The sequence below is a fragment of the Euprymna scolopes genome, chromosome 21 (assembly GCF_053919585.1).
Source record: "Euprymna scolopes isolate OS-2025 chromosome 21, ASM5391958v1, whole genome shotgun sequence".
NCBI lineage: Eukaryota > Metazoa > Mollusca > Cephalopoda > Sepiida > Sepiolidae > Euprymna > Euprymna scolopes.
This window is the reverse complement of record NC_136502.1, coordinates 70,797,078-70,819,008: the sequence shown is the minus strand read 5'-3', so window position 1 is coordinate 70,819,008 and position 21,931 is coordinate 70,797,078. Positions and strand designations below refer to the sequence as shown.

Sequence of the window (21,931 nt, the reverse complement as noted above, 5' to 3'; positions counted from 1 at the left end):
CTTAGATCTGATTACCTCAGAGGAAGATTAAATCTGGAAACTATAGAGAGCTGATTTGGTTACATGTAAAGTATGTATGTAAATGCTTTAGTAGATGTAGAACAGTTGAGGTAGTCGAATCAGTTAGCAAGAGAAGGTCCAGAAAATGATAGGGATGGATTTGAGAGAAGCATAAATAAACTTGACTAGAGATAGGTTATGTTAGAAGTCAATTCATAAAATTTGAGCCGTCGAAAATTTATAAAAATTAAATTGAATAATAATAATAATAATAATAATAATAATCTATGTATTAATACTGTAGTACCTTTAATGTACATATGTATGTGTGTCATGGTTTCCAGATTATAAATTATTCAATAAAGAGATTCTATTTATTAAAAATGGATGATAGGAGGTGATAACATACTACGAACATTATATTATTAGTATACAGATAAATTATAAGTATATAGATAAATTATTAGTATATAGATATATTATTAGTATACAGATAAATTATTAGTATATATATATAAATTATTAGTATATATATATATATATATATATATATATTATTAGTATATAGATATATTATTAGTATATATAGATATATTATTATTATATAGATATGCTAAATAATGTTTGTAGTATGTTATCATATTCTATCCTCCTTTTTAATAAATAGGGTGTCTTGATCACTGAAGACGCAATGTAAAAAACAAAAAATTAAATTTAAAAAATGTTGTCGCTTTTGGGCTGTATGTGAAACTATAATATACCTTCTTGGTCTTCTAGCTAGGGTCCAAGGGTAGTATCTATTCTGTCTAAAGCTGGTATGATAATATTGTGTGGTTTCCATTCACACTGGACATCCATACAATGAAAATATGTCACAGACTCCTATAAGGATCTTGGAGATAAACTGTAATAATATTGACACCACATTAACCAGATTACTTAGATAAATACTTTTACAGTTTTAACAAAAGGGTTACAATAATATTGCATGGTCTCCATTCACGCTGAATGTCCACAGTATGTCCAGCAGCAATGTGAAAGATGCCACTGTGGAATTTCCACAGGTCCCGCTAGTAATAATAATAATAATAATATTATTTGTTTGTTTGTATGTATGATGACATCATGACATAAAAAAAAATCTGTTGGATCTCAAATGTATGTCTTGCTACCACAATGGGGAACTTTTCTTTTTCCCTTAGTATACTTCGTATCAATTAAAATTTCTACAAACAGCTTCTTCACAAGGGCTTCTCTTCTGTGAAATCATTGCGATAGAACTGCTTCCCTGCAGTTTACAACTTGGTCATCTTCAAAGCCAATGTCAACAGATTCCTATCAAGTTGGACTTGTTTTTGACAATCCTTCCATTTATCGTCGAGTTGTATCTAGGCTTGATAAGTTGTGACCATTTAATAAAAGAATATAAAGTATCAATATGTTTAATAGTGCAAGATAACAGGTCCTGAAGTTCAGAAGAAGAAAAAAAAGGAGAAAATGAATACATAAAAATGCAATGAATAAAAATAAGAAAAAAAGGATTTAATGTTTTCAAAACATCTTTCTAGAGTCTGTTCGATGGATAAGTCTTGGTTCAGTTTCCAAATCAGCACTGATTACCTCTTTCCCTGGATTTAGCTTCCGCATTTACTCAGAATCCTCAATGGTAGTGGATCAACCCACAACTATGGATCCCATTTCACAATGAATACAATCTATCCATCTATTTTTTAACTCTTATCCACAAGGAACCATTTGGGATTGTGTCTAACACGAGCCTTATGTAGAGAATAGTGAGGAAAGAAAAGTAAACAGTTGATTAGTGTGGGAAGGAGGTGAGCTTGGTAGCAGGTAGGTTGCTGAATTCGTCATATTTATTTGCTTCCCCACTGAGCAAATTAGGCACAAGACCGTTTTTTAATGTGGAGAGAGAGGAGGAGGGGGAAGGGAAAAGTGGACCAGCTCCCGAGAGGTGGGAAATGGGAGCTGGATAGTGATTTGCACACTGGTATGTAGGGTTGCCCCTACATGGACCAGAAGATTGCCGCAAGGGCAATGGTCTTTGATTGCAGCATCTGCCGGAACAGATACTACACTTTGATCTTGGCCCGAAGGCCATAAAGGTCCCCCTCCTGTGTCATGTGGGGATGTGTCATAAAAAAATAATTGTTGGATGATGTAAATTGAAAGGTCTCAAAAGATGGTTGTAGGCAAGTGGATGAAAAAAGTCAAGGAGAAAGGAAAGATGAGAAAAAGAGGGGAGGAAGGAGAAAAAGAGGGGAGGAAGGAGAAAGGAAATATTAGAAAAAGAGGGGAGGAAGGAGAAAGGGAACATGAGAAAAAGAGGGGAGGAAGGAGAAAAAGAGAGGAGGAAGGAGAAAGGGAATTATGAAAAAGAGGGGAGGAAGGAGAAATGGAATATTAGAAAAAGAGGGGAGGAAGAAGAAAGGGAATATGAGAAAAAGAGGAGAGGAGAAGAAAGGGAACATTAGAAAAAGAGGAGAGGAAGGAGGAAGGGAATATTAGAAAAAGGGGGAAGGAGAAAAAGAAGGAAGGAAGGAGAAAGGGAATACTAGAAAATAGGGGAGGAAGGGGAAAAAGAGGGGAGGGGGAGAAAGGGAACATTAGAAAAAGATGGGAGGAAGGAGAAAAAGAGGGAAGGAAGAAGAAAAGGAACATGAGAAAAAGAGGGAAGGAAGGAGAAAGGGAATATTAGAAAAAAGGGAAGGAAGGAGGAAAAGAGGAGAGGAAGGAGAAAGGGAACATTAGAAAAAGAGGGGAGGAAGGAGAAAGGTAACGTGAGAAAAAGAGGGAAGGAAGGAGAAAGGGAACGTGAGAAAAAGAGGGGAGGAAGGAGAAAGAAACTGGAAGAAGACGAGAAAAAAAGAAAAATCTGCTACAAGTAAAACAATACTGGCTTTAAAAAATGCATGGTGTTGAAAGTGCTTCTTCACTACAAGAAACCAGAAATAAAATAAAAATTTAAGAAAGCCAGTGTTCTTCAAAAAGTGATTATCTCTCTTGTGCTTCCAAGCAAATTGATATTTAATGCTCCAGAGAGAAGGCTATTGATGCTAGAGTTTTTATCTTTAATGAATCACCATTTATCAAGGCTAAAAACAGTTCAAGGCTAAAGAGTAATGAGATAGACTGACAATTTGATTGATGAAGAGTATTACAAAAGAATTGAAAATGAATGCAATGAACAAAATTCAATCACTTATGGCGGTTTATGACAAGTATGACAGATTATAAAAAACCATGTCATAAATACAATAATAAAAACCATGTCACAAATAAAATGACAAAAACCATGTAAATAAGATGGTAAAAACAATGTCACAGATAGAGTGATAAAAACCATTTTTTAAATAAGAGGATAAAAACCATGTCACAAATCAGATGATAAAAACCATGTCACAAATCAGATGAAAAACCATGTCACAAATCAGATAATGTCACAAATAGGATGATAAAAATCATGTCACAAATAGAATGATCAAAATCATGTCACAAATCAAATAATAAAAACCATGTCACAAATTGAATAATAAAACAATGTCACAAATCGATAATAAAAACCATGTCACAAATTGGATAATAAAAACTATGTCACAAATAGGGTGATAAAAATATAAAAAACCATGTTACAAATAAGATAATAAAAATCATATCACAAGTAGGATAATAAAAACCATGTCACAAATAGGATAATAAAAACCATGTCACTTTTTCTTGCATGAAAATCGTTCATACCACTTAAACATTTCTAGGGATTTTTTTGGCAAAAGTTTGTAGAATCATTTACGTCTAAAATTTAGATCTTTAAGATTTATTTCAAAATTACTTTCGATTTTGAAATTTCAAGATTATAGAAATAAAAATGTTAATGAAATAATTACGAGGAAGAGAGTTCTGTTTGCCATAGAAATATTTTTTGATAACTTGAAAATTAGAAAACTGAAAAATAAGTATAAAAAATGTTTCATGAATTTCAGGAAGCAGGAATATTCTCATTCATTCTCCACAATTTTTTGTTGACTTAAATTATTTTCTAACATAAATGATTCACCCAATATTTTGTAAAATGGACCTTAAGAAGTGTATGATCAGCAAATCTTTTGATAAGGACTTTGTTTCTAGAGCAATAATCCTTAGTATATCAAAGGTTTTCAACAAGGTCTGACACTAAGGGTTGCTCCACAATTTTCCTAGCTATGGAATATCTGGCAACATCTTCACAACTATTTAATCCTTTCTCTTAAATGTAAAGGTAGTCATTGATGGGTAGAGATGAGAGGTAAATAAAATCAATGCTGGTGTACATCAAGATATTCTGTAGGCAACACCTAGTGTTCCTGAGATTATTTGTTGATATTTACACAAATGATACGACTGGGTGGTTGAATGGTGACCACTGACAAAGGCCAAAATTCAGTTACAAGTGAAGAGATTCCAAGAGATGGAAAGGGGAGGCAGTCATAGCTGGCTTTTGGAGGTGAGGCAGTTAGTTAAGTTGGACATTCAAGTTGGTTTCTCTGAGAGCTTACAGTCAGGTGGGCTGATGTGCCTCTCTAGATTGTGTTGATGAAACATATATTTTGATTTGGTCAGGCAATATCTCATTTTGCATATCTGCTATTCAACTTAGGAAAGTGAGTATCATTTTAATCTCCAAGGGCAACACTTCAAAGAACATTGGCAATCAAGAGTTCACTGATTCTCTTTCTTTGAATCTGGAGCATGTTGTGCACTGAAAAAAAAAGTAGTTTAACATCTTTAAAACTTAGTATTGGTAATAAAAGAAGAGAAACTATCAAAATGAATGGCTCTTCCTTGAAGAAGCCCATTGGTCCGATAAACTTCAAGGGCTGGTTTTTACTCCAGAGCTTAAATGCAATATCTATATCCAGTCCATTGCTAAAGTCACTGGAAGAATGGTTGGATTATTGTACCAACCCAGAAAATACCTATCTATAGAAGAGTGAGATATGTCCTCAGATGAAGTACCATTTCCATAACTGGGGATAAGCTGCTTTGAACATTCTCTCCTGCCTTAACAAAGTACAAAAATAACTTTGAAATTTAGTGTGTTGAGGTAGGGTGGGATGGGGTTATATCATCTTCTCCCTACAAGAGTGATCAAACAATAAAACAAAAATGTTCATTAAAAAATCCATACCTAACTTTTGGTGCACATTCTTAAAGGAGGCATTTAAACTGCCATATGATCTATACAGGAGGCAAAGCTGAATTTAGGGCCTCATTGCCAAACAACACACTCAATCATCATCTCGAACTTAGGTTTACCTGGTACAGCATGTGTGCTGAGCAGGTTGAGATAGCCTTCTATAGGAAAATGTCCAGGGAATATTAAATTGTTTTATCGTTATTTCCATGGCAGGTGCTCGTTTAAACTCCGATCTCTGGTCTCCCCTCGCCAATCTTTCACGAAAAACACCCGTCTAGCCAAATCCACTGTGAAAAATTTCCCCCACTCTTTATCTATGCCTAAATCAAAACGTAGATTCCATGAACAAAGCTTCTTTCTTAGAACTGCACACCTGTGGAACTCTGTTCTGTCTGCCTGCTTCCCACCTGACTACAACTTGGATGTCTTCAAGTCCAACGTTAACAAATTCCTAATGAACTGCCCCCTTAAGTAAACACTTCATTAAATCTCCACACTAACGTAATGTACTTGCAATAACCCTTATCCCTGAGTGGCTTTCGGGCCTTGATAAGTGGTGACCACTGTGTAAAAAAAAAAAAAAAAGAAAAGCAGTCACCAGTTGCCACATTAGTTTTGCACGTAAATGTCATCATCCTCCCATATACAGCACCTGGTATTTTCAAATAGTCACTCATCTGATACTGGCCAAGTTCAATATTATGTGACCTAACAAGAAGCAGTGTGTCAGTGTGATCATGCTGTAGAATTAGAGTTAGTCTTGGTATTAATGGACAGCATGTTTTTGTTACACCGAGTCCTGGAAACATATACCAGAAAAAATTGTAGGAAATAAATCGTATGTATTCTTTACTCCTTAAACAATGTCCAGCGTATTTGGCTGTTCTGGATCCCCGTGGCACTTGGCGGTTACTCCTGATGTTGGAAGGTCCTGGTTAGACGAATCACCATTCTGCTCATGTTGTATAAGATCAAGAGGGTGAATTGTCCAGCATTGGTCACCAAAGTCTGTATCACTGGGGAGCAAAGGTCATTTTAAGGCAAAAGAAGAAAAGAATATCACGTTGATGACTGTATAAAGGAAAAGAATTATTCATTGAAAGATTACAAAACTCTGATCATTCACAGATTAAGATCCTAAGGTTTAAGTCTGGACAGTGCTATTGTCTAAATCTGTGCATTTTTCAGATTTGGCAATCTCAACTGTAAGTCGAGGGTCAATCTCTTAGTGGCATGGATTTGGCAGGCAAGCAGAGCTGAGTTGGTGAAACTCACAATGCTTAGTTTTATATTGAAAACCAGAGCGGCATAACTCAGTCCCCCCCCCAACTCACTAGAAATTAATTCCTATTTCTCAATAATACATTGTCGTCTCAAGTTACCAGCAATAATCATAATTCACAATGTTGTGGGAATTTGGGCATACAAGACCAGCAGCGGTCAACAGGTCTTTAAGTCCGATCCTCTTTTTTTCTTCTTCATGAGACTCTGAGAGGAGGAAGTTCCTCTCCCACCTTGAGGTGGGCTTTCATAATTATAAAAACGGTTTCACAATTCTTCTTAATCACTAGCAGTTCAGCCCGGCTTAGCTCGGGTCCTATATACTGTTTATAACTTTATGTGCATATGTATATATTAAAAATAGTGCATATGTACGGTAATGCCTTTCTATATAATAGGCTTCCTTAACATCAACAGAAAAAGTTGCTAGAGATCGCAGAGGTCAAATTTTTTTTTTAATTTGACCCCATGTTTGACTCCTTAACATTTATTATTTTGGGCTCAAATAAAGTTAAAATGTTCAACCCATGTTCAAGTAAACTACATCTAACATTTCAAGTGTTCAGACCCAAAATTGGCGGGAGAGTTTGGTAGAGTCTGCAAAGGTCAATTCTGTCAACTTTGACCTCTTGACAGCCAAATCTTTGCCCAAAAACTGATTAAAAAGCTTGCTGCATGTCTGAATACCCTTTATGTAAAATTTCAAATGTTTAGACTCAAAATTGTCTGAATAGTTTGCTAGAAACTGCAATGGTCAAATCTTTTGAACTTTGACCCCTTAGAAGCCAAATTTTCAACAAAAACGATTAAAAAGCTTGCCCTATGTTTGAATACACTTTATATAAAATTTCAAATGTTTAGACCAAAAATTGGCTGAGTAATTACTGTGTAGAAACCGCAGAGGTTAATTTTTTAAACTTTGACCCTAATTTTGACCCCTTAACATTTATTGTTTTGGGCTCAAATCAAATTAGAAAGTTAGATCCATGTCCAAGTAATCTATATCTAAAATTTCAAGTGTTTAGACCCAAAATTGGCGGAAGAGTTTGGTAGAGTTTTCAAAGGTCAAATCATCGAACTTTGACCCCCTACCAGCCAAATTTCTGGCCGAAGACCAATCAAAAAGATTTTCTCAAATCTCAATACTCCCTAATGTCAAATCTCGAGTTTGTAGACCAAAATTGACAGAGTTATTTGGTAGGAAAGTGTACACAGACAGATAGACAGACAGACAGACATTTTCACTTTTATAGATATATACATTATCAAAATTTTAATCAATCAACTATTTCCCCACAATATGTGGTCACTTCTTTAGTTTTGATGAGCAATTTTATCATTCAACACACTTCAAAAACTGCTTCCGCATCAGCTGATTGTTTTTCCTTTTTTAACAATCTATTATTGATTATCCTCGTGAGGACATCAGTCAAGAATCTTGTTTTGCTTATGAAAAAACAAACAAAAAACAGTTGGACAAATTTTCATGAAGGAGTTACCTGATACGACCACTCAATGAAAAAAGTCTTGATGAATGTCATTACTCTTTTATCATGACACTAGCATGGGTGCCCGGCATTGCCCGGGTGTTTGGAGGTGTGTGTTGAGCAAAAAAAAAAAAAAAAGAAAAAATGGTAGTTGGAAGGCAGGCTCGAACCCGTACCGCGAAGGAGGAAAAGAACGTGAAAAAAAAACTAACGTCTTTGCTGTTACGACCACCGCCAAACCAGAAGTGATGTAGGTTTAAATTAAGGCTAAACAATCGAAAAGAGGGGATGACTTTCAAAAATATTGGTGAAAAAAGCGATCCCTACCTGTAGAAAAGTGCCCAGTTGAGGGTGAAGAAATTAATGTTTTTAGCCAATTTTTCGATATCTGTCATCTGAAGGGTCGAGCTTAAAAACAATATTGATCTTGTGAAAATCCGTCGCCTCTGTCGAAAGTTTCAGGCAGACATGCAGACATACATTTATATATTGGTAACTCAAACTTTCAGCCCAAAACCGATTAAACAGCTTGCCCTATCTCTGAATACCCTTTTGTAAAATTTCAAATGTTTAGACCAGAAATTATCTGAGTAATTTGGTAGAGACCGCAGAGGTCAAATTTTTTAAAACTTTGACCCCTATTATGACCCCTTAAAATTTGTTTTAGGCTCAAATCAAGTTATTAAGTTAGATCCAATCTAAAATTTCAATTGTTTATACCCAAAATTGGTGGAGGAGTTTGGTAGAGTTCTCAAAGGTCAAATCATTGAACTTTGACCCCTTAACAGACGAATTTCTGGCCGAAAACGGATTACAAAGATTTTCCCAAATCTCCATACCCTGTATATCAAATTTCGAGTCTGTAGACTTAAAATTGACAGAGTTATTGTGTAGGGAAATGTACACACACACACTCACTTTTATAGATATATAGATTGATAATTCCTATTTCCAAATTCCTTGGAAAAAGTGACATTAACAAATCTCTTTTCCTTATTAAATTCTATTTTCATTTTATTGCCGAAAATAACTCAAAGGTTTTCTTTGATATGATCTGTCGAGCTCTCATAGGAAATGTAAAAAATATTCATGAAAAATTTTATAAATGTAAATGTGTGAAAATAGTGTAGTTGTTTTTCTTTTTGTTCAGAAAAAATTTTTTTAAATGTTTCATTTGTCTTCTGCGTCTACGTCTTGCGTCTGAGACAAGTTTTCCTTTAAAAAAATAAAAGAAAAGGTTGAGGTTTACTTAATAAAGTTGATTAACTACTGCAATAGTACATTTGTGATCAACCCCCTCCTCCTTCCATTCTCATATTTATTGTTAAATTAAATATTGACCAGCAGAGAGTAGCATGTCGGTGAAAATTTAATATACTTCAAAAACTGAAACTTAAACTTTTCTGGGAAATGAAGAAGAAACAAATTCAAGTTTATGTTGGCCACTTTTAGACCTTTGGCCAACCAAGGACAATGAGTGATCTTTCATAAACTGATACCGAGATCAGAAAGTATCTTGTAAAAGAAAAAAATGAAAAAAATTGAAAAGTAGGAACTAACAGCCAAGACAAGTCTCAAACAAAAAAAAAAAAAAGTGCAACAGCAAATATTCATCGTCTGAAGAAAATTTGTGAGCTATTTCTTGATCAATATTGCATGTATACATTTGTAAATTTAACCTGTACAAATAAAAAGAATATAAAAACTCTTCATCACAGCAGTTATACTAAGAAGCAAAAAAAGGAGAAAAGAAAAACAGAATCAAGATATATAAATGAAAAAGCAAATTTGTTCATCTGATTTAATTGTTTCCATTAAAAAAAAAAAAAAAAATTATTTTAAACTACATTCTCTTATAACTTTTGTCCTGATAACAATCCATTTCATTTTTTTTAATTTACAACTTGCTTTGAATTTTTATCCTAAATGGTGATTTTAACAAATTTGTTCTCTCACATTCAAAGACATTATCTTCTTTCTTTTTCTACCATTTATTTTGCTTTAAGATGTGTTATCTTTATATTTCTTTGCTTTTTTATTGTATTAAAAATATGTATTTTAACCTGCACATAACATCAACTAAAAACCCTAAGAAATCAAACTGACTATGTGTATTCAACCTATCCCCAGTTTTTGTCATTGACATGGATCTAAAATTGTGTGGTTCCCTTGAACTTCATCAGGGGAAGTCCCTGCTTATCAATCGTCCATAACACATTGTACTAAAACATATCAAGTAATATGTGCTGAAAATTCTTATTTAATTTTAATCCTGCCGATATGGCTATTTATACAGGATATTACTCAAGTATAATTATCGAGGGAATTTTAGATCTAATAGCTGGGCAGCTACAGAGAAATTTGAAAATTTTTTTATCAATACAGTTCATTTTTACAAATAAAATTGCAGAGAATGAGGCAGCAATGCAAACATGTTACTTAGCCAACATGTGTTGTGCACATGTTGGCTAATAAAGGTAAGCCATTTACAGATGGTGAACTTTTAAAAAAAAATTCCCAACAAAGGTTGCAAAGGAAATGTCTCCAGAAAAAGTCATTGCATTCTCGGCAACAAGTTTTTCTGCAAATAGCATTGCTCGTAGGGTGAAAAATCTTGGAAGAAATGTGTGACAACTGAAAGATAAAGCATGAGAATTTGAAAGATTTGCTGTTGACAAAGAACAGTCAACCGATGTGTTAGAGACATCGGTTGACTGTTGTTTGTCACAGGAATAAAGGTTTGAGATTACCGATGAATTAGCATCTATGCACAGCATGTATGGAAAAACAACAAGTGTGGATATTTTTGCAGAAGTAGAAAAGTCATTGGCTAAGTACAACCTGGAATGGAAAAAAGTGAAGGGTATAACAATGGATGGTGGCAGAAATAAATGTGGAAAAGACTTTGTAGGGCACATTAACTGAAACCCCTAACATTATACCACATCATTCATCAACAAGCACTTAAATGAGAAGAACCATCCTCTGCTTTTGCTAACAGTGAATGACTGTGGAAACTTCGTCATGCACCTCAATAATTTAATTTGTGACTGCAGGTTAAAACTTCACTAATTTGCAATTTGTACTCCAAAGTGAAAGTTTTTTATCGAAGTTATCATTATTTAATACTCAGCTAGCAAGAAACTTCTTTGCTCATTTTCCATGCTGTGAGAAATATAACCAAGAAATTGCAATTTCTTGTTTGCTCAAGATGTCCTTTCTTATTCGAAACAACAATTTCTGATCTTGATGCATATTCTGTTAAATTGACAACATTCGAAAATCCTTTCAACTCTGTCATTGAAGTTTTGCCTCCTGGATGGAAATTATTAATTTGTGATCAAGTGACATTCTTAATGAAGTAAATTTAATCAAACTGTACAAAAGTTTTCTAACGTATGTTTGTCTCAAAAAGTTGCTTGTGAATTAATTTCAGCTTTTGACACAACGTATCAGTGTACGAAAACTTTTTTCAAAAACAAAGTACACAAAATCATGCGACAGATCACAATCATCTGAACATTTGAATGCTTTGCTTATGATTGGAACGATTCACTTTGAACCGCAGTTGAATAGATTATGTCAGAATTGCAACAATTTCATGCTTCCAAATCTAATACTAACGAAGAGTATCTTCAAATCTTTCAACAAGAGTTGAAAAGATTTTTGAATGTTAATTTTTTAACAGAAAATTCTGCACTGATTCACACTTTGGAAATAAATGACTTTTTAACCCTTTTTGATGATTATTCATTCATTGTTTTTTGGTGACGTTTTAAAATTAATTTAGGCCCATGTAGTCCTTAAGTCAGCAATATGGCGCTTTGTTTGAAAACTTTGGAAACCCCTGCCTCATGTCTATGCAATTCTTACAACTACATAATTAGAAAATGGAGCTAACATAGTGACAGGGGATAAAAAGAAGAGAGTAGCAACTCTAGTTGAAGTCAGCATCCCTAATGCTGCCAACTTAAACATAGCTAAGAGGCGATAATGAAATACTAAGGTTTTATGTAAGACATGAAAAGAAATTAGAATCTTGGGAAGATTTGTATCATGTCAATGATCATAGGAGTAACTGGGATCATGAAAAAGAATTTCAAAATCTGGCAAATATCATTGGTGAACCAAGTGCAAGAGAGATCCAAACAATTGCACTGAAAGGGAGGATGAGAATTCTAAAAAGATCTCTTGGTTGGAGTTTCTGAAATATTGGATTAATGTCTGCTCTGTCCTCAGCAAAAACAAAAAGATTGAAAAAAAAAAAATTACTGTAATTCCAGTAATTGTAGTAGCATTAGAGACAATTTTGAAAAACGTGGAAAATAAGAAAAATTAATGCCATGATCTTGATGAGTCGCTTATGAAAATAGTTGGCTAATTAATTATCACAATTGTGAATTACTTTAGATTCTACCCAGTCATGGCTGACAGATCAAGAGCATGCTACCTAAATGGAGTAAATAAAGAGTTCCGTTGCAAATTCTGTGCAAATTCCAAAGTTCAACAAGATACACCTGAACAAGGTCGATGTTTACATTGGCTAAAAATCAAGACTAGAATGGTAGTCTAAATAATTCAAATACTCGAAACTATCACACTTTCTGCCAAGTTCCAGCCTTGTTGCATCACCACAGAGTTGCATCCTTGTGCTTGTTTTAATAATACGTCCACGGAATGTGGTCCAATGAACTTACTTAGAAAACTACTCACACCTGCCAGTATCCTGTATCTGTACAAAACCACCATTCGTCCATACATAGAGTATTTGTTGCCACATACTGGGCTGGTGCACCAGCCACTAGTCTCTCCCTTAGACAAGATCCAAAAAAGAACCCTACCTTACAAGTCACACACTGTCAGCTAAGAACCAGCCATTCTATTACACCACTTGTTTTGCAAGCATTTCAGCAAAATCTGCCCTGATAAACTTGCTGCACTTGTAGCCCCTCAATAAAACTACCCTCAACCCAACTGATCGGCAACAAAATCAAACACCTTTACTGTACGGGTCCTTCAATGCTGAAAGGTTTTCTACTCTGATAGATTTTCCTCAAACATTGTCTTTCAGAATTGTTATCCTGCTTCCCCAACAGTACCAACATATAGAAATTTAAATGTAATGTGAAGAAACATCTCACTGCCCATCTTCCCACACAGGTTGTTTACCTATAAATCTTTCCTCTACCACAGTAGCTCCTTATGCTTTAGTCTTTATTTGGGGTGAATAAAAATTTTTTAAAATGTGCCCCCCCCCCAAAAAAAAAAAGAGACTTAGGAATCCCACATATTGATGCATGAACCCAACACCTGACTCGATTCTCAGGAAGTTCATTACAGATCTTCTTCTACAGGCAACTGCTTCATTGGGAAATCAGCTGTCACTTGACTTGGCGCCATTTACCCAGAATTGGTTGAGCCAGCGTCTCCCATAGAACACACAATATCCCGGATGAATGCATATCATGCACAGCAGCCAAGATAGTTATGAGAAGCCAATCCTGGGACCAGTGGCGAACACCATAAACCTGTGGGCTTGCAAAGTATGACTTTTAATGTGTTTGTGGAAGTTACTTGGCCCAAACGTCCAATATCATTCTCTGAAAGGTCATTGCAGATCTTCCGCAGGCAACTGCTTCATTGGAAAATCAGTCGTCATTTGCAAAGTGTGAGCTTTAATATGCTTGTGGAAGTTGCTGCTATGCGAGAACTTTTTGTTGCATCGATTGCAATGGAATGGCTTTTCACCTGAGTGAACACGCATATGCGTCTGCAACATGCTGCGCTGTGCAAACACCTTGTCGCACATGTCGCAATGAAATGGACGCTCGCCACTGTGCGTTCTCATGTGCACCTTTAAGTTGCCGTTGAGTGCAAAACTCTTGCCACAAACCTTACAACTGTACGGACGTTCTTTTGTATGCGTACGTTGATGTGCACGAAGATTGCCATTTGACGAGAAGTCTTTGCCGCATGTTCCACAGTGGAACAATTTCTCGCCCGTGTGCGTCATAACGTGCACTTTGAGGTTGCTCTTCGATGCAAACTCCTTGTCGCAAATGTCACATCGGAACGACTTCTCGCCCGTGTGGGTGCGTAGATGCACTTTGAGGTGACATTTCTCTGCAAAGTTCCGTCCGCAGATCCCACAGTTGTGTGGTTTTTCCCGTGTATGTGTCCTACCATGCACTTTTAAATTATCCGACGAGTGAAAACTCTTTGCGCATAAAACGCAATGGAAGGGTCTTTCCCCACTGTGCACACGTTGGTGCCGTTTCAAATTGCCATTCACCGAGAAATCCTTTCCACAAATGTCACACGTGAACGGCCTCTCTTGGGTGTGTGTTCTGATGTGCGTTGTTAAACTACTCGAGAAACTAAACAATTTTCCACACACCTCACACCGATACGGTTTCTCCCCCGTATGCTTTCGCATATGTTCTTTAAGGTGACCCGAAACGGAGAAATCTCGCGCACAGACTTCACACTGATAAGACTTTCGCCTTGTATATGCTTTTTCACACACTTTCACAGCCACTTCCATTTTTTGACTTTGGAACTCCTGTGTGCTGCAACACATGAAACAGTTAAATTATGCCATTGTTTTCAATCAATGTCCCTCTAGTTAATTTTCGTTTCAATCGATTGCTTCCAGTTCATTTTTAGTCTTCCACTTGTTTTATTACTATCAGAAGTTCATTGGAGCACTTGGTTAGCTAAATTTCAAGTATGTCTGAACCGTTTTTGTCTTCATGATAATTTCAGATGAACAATTTTGTAAATAAATCACACCATAATGATTGCGTTAAATCCTAAGAGGACAGATGTAACTTTTTTAATGGATTTATTCATTTCTTTTTTTTTTTTTTTTTTTTTTTTTTTTTTTTTAAATAATTTGATGTTTTGGAAAGAAAGTTAAAAGAAAAAAAAAAAAATTTGTTGATCTGAAATCAGGTTTTTTAGCGAAAGATGTTTTGGGTTCTACTTTTACAAGAAATTCTTTTCCTTTTTCTTCAGTGAAATGCAGAAAAATCTTCATCTTTGTTGTTTTAGTCACAACAATTTCACTTTCATCAAAAATTTTGCAACAACAAATTTTTAATTTTTCATGACATCAAATATTTTTCTGCATAAAAAGAAGCCCACGTTAAGTTGCATCTCTTGTAAAAGTTAGCATCTCAATTGGCTCCATTAATGTTTCTTGTCACTTTGGCATCCATAAAAGACAAAATCCAAACAAATGTTTGCTCATTGTTCATCTGAAAGTTTGGACAAACATCTATGGTGGACACATTGGTTTTCCATCGAGGCCATTCCTTGGAAAGCAAAGACTGCAAATTGGCGTTTTTAATGGTTATCATTAAAGTGGGCCAACTTTACTCAAAATGGATGCCAAATGTTTCCTGTATAGAAGAAAAAGAAAGTTTTATTTAATGAATACACAAATAGAAAAGAGGAATTCATGATATTGATCCAGATCTTAACTCAAGGTCATGTCAGCATCTTCCAGCAGTTTACAGTAAGCTGCCAGGAAAGCAGACAAAAAAAGCTGACGTGATTACCTAATGAGTTGTCAGCAGACAATGTTTTTGTTAATAGAAAAACATGCTTTTCTGATAGTTTCCTTGAAAGACAAAATTATTTTCAATCCAAATTTTTTTCTTGAAAAGTACTTATTTTCTTGAAACTTTTCTTGCAACAAAAACTTTAGATACTTTCTATTTAAAAAACATAAAAACATTTGATTTTCATTCATAGTTGTTTTCATATTTTCGTCTTAAAAAAAAAATGAATTCCTTTGAAACATCTGTTGAAAATTTTTTTTAATATACTTTTGTTGAAGAAAAAAAAAATTCTTTCATATAATTAAACTTACAGTAAGCTTTATCTATTTGTGTTAAAGTTTTGTTTTCAGTGTTTTGAATTTATCATCTGACAGTGTTTGTGTCGGCTTTTTTCATCAACTTTTTCGGCTACTTATGGTAAACTGCTGGAAGATGAACCTTAGGTCAGAACCGGGATCAGTACTGAATTCATATGATTATATTATTTGTGAACAAATTTCATCAACTTTCAAATATTTCAACAAATATCAATTTGAATACTTGTAAAAAAAGACTTGCACTATCTTCCTCTCTTTCTCTTTGAAAACTTATCTAAAAATTGAGCAATAAGTTTTTTGTTTTCTCACCATTTGTTTTTAATGTTAATATTTGGCATTGAATCGATAAAATAATCTGAAGAGTTTTTCAAAATAAATAAAAATGTTCAGTTTTTTAAAAGTTAAATTTTCTATTTTTAATCATGTGTACTTTTGTGTCCTTTCAAACTTGCCACAAAAAATATATATTTACATTTAAGTTCCTTTTTATTGAAAAAACTCTCTGAATTGAGTGGAGTATTTTTTTGACAGTGATACCTTGAAAATTAAAATAGGACATGATACCATCCTGATTCAATACAAAATGTCAGTAAATAAATATTGCAAATTACTGAATTCTTCAATATTTATTTACCTTTTCATTACTGTCCTCAACCAAAATTCCACTCACTTCATTTTATTCACTTTCATTGATGTGGTCATTTATGAAGATACATTTTTACTTTTTTTAGGTTGAGGTTAAGGGAGCAGCAGAAACAGTCAGCCAATGTTGTTTAAAAGTGTTGACAAGAGCTCAATCAGCTGATTTTTTCAGCCATACAGGCACAGAAATAGTCACTTCTGCATTTTGCATGGAATATAAAAACCCAAACACCAGTGTTCTCTCTTTTTTTCTCCAATTTCTTTCAGATTTGGATGCATAGCACACACAACAAAAACATTCATAAACTTTATGCGCATACTTTCACAGTAAAGCAAGCAAACACACACACATTCTCTAATGCCTATTTCACCCTTTCACACTCATATTCAACAGCAGAATAAACATATCTACTAATTTCAGATTCAAAGATGTATAAAAAAAAAGAAAAGAAAAAGAAGCTTATCCTAATCTGACTAGCAACTACCCCAGATTTGCATAAGCAATTTTCTTTCTTTTACTATTTTGTAATCCTGAAATCATGCTATATCATTGCCGACTTTTGGATGACTCTATATGTTTAAAATTTTGCTTTAGCGAGTTATGCACTAATTTAACAAAGATTTTTACAATCCATACTGAAACATGGCGAAATTGGCAAGGAGACCAACCTATTTTTGCAACCAAACCAGAGGACCAGTTTTGAGAGACGGAAAAGGGAGGAAGAATTTTCACTATTTACTGACCCTGCATTTAACTATACTTTGTCGTGCATGTAAAAAATTAATACATAATATATATTTGATTTTATGGCTGTTTTTGTAGAAAGAAATTCACATCTTATGAAGATTCCCGGAGTCTTGACATACATAATTACCTAAATGCTGGGCGGAGGTGGAGTTTAGTTTTTATGGCAAATCAACTACAGCAAATCCTTTTTTTTTGCAAACAATTTATGTATTTTTCTTCTTTTTTATGTTTTAATTGTTTTTTCCTTGTTTTTTTTTTTTAGTAAGGAGGTAGGTAGTAAATAGAAGATAGAGGCTGATAAATTGTTTTTTGTTTATTTTTATTTTTTTGTTATGATTTTGTTGACCATTTTTTTTTTTAGGTTTGTTGCCACATGAACTTAGCTTAGGGTTTCAATACTTCTTTGTGGTGAAGGAAGACAGCAAATTGAGGGTGATAAATTGGAATTGGGTATATTTACCAATTTACCAAATACTAATAGGTGTTTAATGTTCAGGTGGTTCTACAGATTTTGAATCAAACCAAACTGACTTTTGCCGGAACTTTATGTAAAACTTAGTTTAGAGTCATGGGTGCTTATCCAGTTTTATCCCAATATTAAAAAAAATATATAATTGCATAAAAACTTCATTATGTGCCTACCTGTTAGGTTTAAAAAGGATTGTGCACCAACATTTATGCAAATTTATCCAGTATTTTCGTTTTTAAAAAAAATCAAATCAAAGCTATACAAATGTTGGACTCCATTCTTAACAGGAGGAAGCTTAAAGTTTGTTATGGCTCTTTGGTATTGATTCTTATGAAGACGACAAACGGCCGATAAAAGAATTCTATAATCAAATTAGAATCTTTGGTACTTGTACAGTTTAATCAAGACATTAAAAAAATGAAAATATCGAAAAAAGGTTATATTGTACATATCCGTTTTGGACTGAACATCTCCGAGAAAAAATTTCATCTAATTTGATTAAGTAGGTTTTTTTTTACAGCGGAAAAACACGCATTGAAGTCAGCCATTGTGAAAATTTTTAACACGCCACGGGGAGATAACTCCATGTAAAGCGCCGACACTCCCTCCCCATCTTTATTACTAGCTTTTCTTCCTAAAAATCGAAACTTTTGCTTGGTATCATAACAAATTTGTTTTTTTTGCTGTAAAAAAAAAAAAAAAAAAAAAATACCTAATGAAATTGAGTGAAATTTTTTTCGGAGAACTTCGTTCCATAACGGATACGTACAATATACCTTTTTTCGATATTTTCATTTTTTAATGTCTTGATTAAACTGTACAAGTACCGAATTTTTATATAACAAAAATACTGGATGAATTTGTGTAATTTTTGGTGTACTGGTTTAAAATTTGTTTTTGTATATTATAGATCATAAGCTTTTTGGGGTTTGTTTTACTGTACACATAGATTCGAAAAAGTTGTCACAAAACAAATATAGAACAAATAAATGTTATCAAAGGCAAGATAAGTTACTTTTCTACCTAACTGGATATGTTTTTAGTGTTTATATTTAATGCAACATGTTTATTCAGCTCGAAAAGCATACAGCGATTACCGATGTATTAGGTGTATCAGAATTTTTGTAGGAATTTTTGACACCCCTAACACAAAACTGTGAATAAAATATAAAAAACTCGTAATTTCTCTTTTAAAAGTGGGTTGTTTATTTTCTTTATGGATTATACTGCCAAAATAAACTATTAAAGTTGTTTTAAAAGTAATAGAAATATATTTTTTTTAAACAGTAATGAAATTAATTGAATTTTACGAGGTCAGTATTTTTTAATTTTTAAACTTTAAAAATCTATCAAAATTTTTCTATTGATTCAATTTTTACGATATTTTCAGGGTCAATGTGAAATTTTATGCTCTTTCTAATAAACCGAATATAATAATAAAGTTTTATATATCACATCTAATAAACCGAATATAATAATAAAGTTTTATATATCACAAATTGAAGATAAAAGATCAATAAATAATATATTCGAATTTAAAACAAAAAAAGTAGTGTTTTTTAGAAATTAATCTGTAAAGTTTAAAACCCTTTTTTTTAATAAACCACGTTGTTTGTTTTTTCTTTTCTTTTGTTTTTTTTAAATGAAACCTTGGTCCTTGCTCTTTTAATTGAAAAAAAAAATTAGGGCTTGAATTACATTTTTCGAGTAGTTATAAGCTTGGAAAGACAGGGGGTCGAATTAATTCACACCTCCCATTTTGAAATGTCTATTAAAAAGTAAATAATTAATTTACTCACCAAAGTGTTATATATCACAAATTGAAGATAAAAGATCAATAAATAATATATTCAAATTTAAAACAAAAAAAAAGTAGTGTTTTTTAGAAATTTACCTGTAAAGTCCGAAGTTTAAAATCTTTTTTTTTTTTTTTTTTAACACGTTGTTTTTTTTTTTTTTTTTTTTTTTTTTCATGAAACCAATCCTTGCTCCTTTAATTGAAAAAAAAAAAATTAGGGCTTGAATTACATTTTTCGATGAGTTATAAGCTTGGAAAGACGGGGTGGAATTATTCAATATTTTTCACGAAATTTCTGACACATCTACCGTATTGGAAAATTTTAAATGGCAGCCGACTCTCTCTTTGAGGCGGTAAGTTTGGGAAAATGAGTTATAAATAAAAAATCAGACAAAATACTGTCAGAAACTCGCTCAATATATGTTACCGTGACATAGGCTGACATATATTCGGCGGGTTTTTAACAGTATTTTGACTGTTTTTTTATTTATAACTTCTTTTCCCAAACTTACCGTCTCCGAGAGACAGAGAGAGAGAGAGAGAGGGTCGGCCGCCATTTTGAATTTTCCAATCGATAAACACTGTATGTTTTTCGAGCTGAATAAACATGTTACATTAAATATAAACACTAAAAAATAACTTATCTTGCCTTTGATAACATTTATTTGTTTTGTGACAACTTTTTCGAATGTATGTGTACAGTAAAACAAACCCGCTTTTTGTACTATTAAGCGCCAGGTTATAGTCATGCAAAATAAAACAGTTCGGTTCAAATTCTGTAGAAGTACCGATTTTCTATATTTGAAAACTGGTAAAAAAAAATTAAAAAAAAAAAAAAAAAAAACGCAAGGGTCGAAAAGTGGGATTGAAAAATCAGTGCCCCAGAAGTACTCTGACCAGCAAAAAGTGCCTAGGCAGTCCCGTTGGAAGCTTTCTCTTCTTCACAATCATGATAAGGCCATACTTTTTTCAAAACAATCACGTTTTCTTGTTGCCTTGACCAGATTATAACGAACTATTGTATAATATAATAAATAGAAAAGAGGGTTCCCTTTTTCTGTTGTTCTTGGCCTTCGGGCCGGGATCAAAGTGTAGTATTAGGACGTCCCCCAGTATGAAAGGGTGAATGTGGTATTATGGTGAAAGAAGATACTAGTTGGGAGAAACTTTTGATTTTGTTTAGTTACTGACAAGGATGACTAACGACCCCCACAATCCCCCCCCCTTTTGAGTTGGCCATATGCCTAAGTTTTTTGTTGATTTTCAATGTATTTTTAACATGAATAAAGGATTTAATATCTCAAAGTGTAGTATCTGTTCTGCAGATGCTGCACTTAAAATAATTTGTACCAGTCAATGGAAGGGAAACCCTCTATACTGGGACAATTATTATTTTTGGTAACCAGAGAGTGCCCCCTTTCTGCCTACTTTTAGGGGAGCTGGTTTTTACCCCACATTAAAAACGGCCTTGTGCCTAATTTGCTTTGGTGGGGAAGCAAATAAATACAATAATGATCAACTATTGTAATATTTAATTTAGTTTTTATAGCACAAAATTATTGAAACTTCAGAATCGGTGTCGAGTATTAATTGAAATAGCAACAATAGTTGGATAATCAGTGCTTTTTAATCGCAAATAAAATATTTTAAAAAACGAAGCTTCGAAAATTAACTTGCCTTCCTTTCATCTTTGCTGAGGAAAATTTGAAATTCACAGTTTTATTTTAATAATAAAGACGACGTCCGGTCAAAATTAAGAAAATTAATCTTGGTCAAACGGAATTTGTTCGCCAAGGAGGAAATAGGCGGTGTCAAACAAGAATTAGTCCACGTGTAAAAAAAAGGACATATTTCTTTTCTTTTTCTTTCTTTCTTTTTTTTGGGGGGGGGGGCTTTTTTCTTTGCAGATTGTGACGGCCGAAGGAGTTCAAGATGATATTTAGCTGTTAGATTTATCCCTGAAGCGGAGTAAGCAGTCCTTACAGGCAATCACCCCCATCCTTTGAGAGAGGGTTTTGTTTATCGACAGTCGCCTGAGAAAATGTGAGAAATGCGGACTGGACGGGAGTAATGTTTTGAAACATTTTTTTTTTTTTTTCAAAATAAAATTTTGTCAATAGTAAGAAAATTAAATATCCACACAAATCAACAAAAACTATGGTACTTGTGTATTTTTGGTACTACGCTGAAATAATAACGTTATTATTTCGAAAGCCATTCTTAGCATGGGGAAAGGAGGGTGTTTTCTAACTATTCTGTGCTTCCACCTAACAAGTTATTAATAAACAAAGATATCGTGAAATTTGAATTTAACCTAAAAAAAAAAAAACTATTTAAAAATAGCGCGGTACCAAAAATACATAAGCACCAAAAATATAATTCAAACATGGTTAAGTGGTAGTTTTAATCATTTAGAACAGCTTTAAAGCAGCT

The 21,931-nt window shown here is 33.7% G+C and overlaps 1 protein-coding gene across 1 annotated transcript; it reads right to left on the bottom strand.

Moving 5' to 3' along the window:
• Positions 1-9,720: 9,720 nt before the first annotated feature.
• Positions 9,721-21,361, bottom strand: LOC145242460 (uncharacterized). The gene is made up of 2 exons (XM_080105518.1): positions 21,176-21,361; positions 9,721-15,362 (listed from the first exon to the last, which is right to left on the bottom strand). Exon 2 carries the CDS (start codon positions 14,537-14,539, stop codon positions 13,568-13,570), a length of 972 nt encoding a protein of 323 aa, XP_079961644.1. The 5' UTR covers positions 14,540-15,362; positions 21,176-21,361; the 3' UTR covers positions 9,721-13,567.
• Positions 21,362-21,931: the final 570 nt, after the last annotated feature.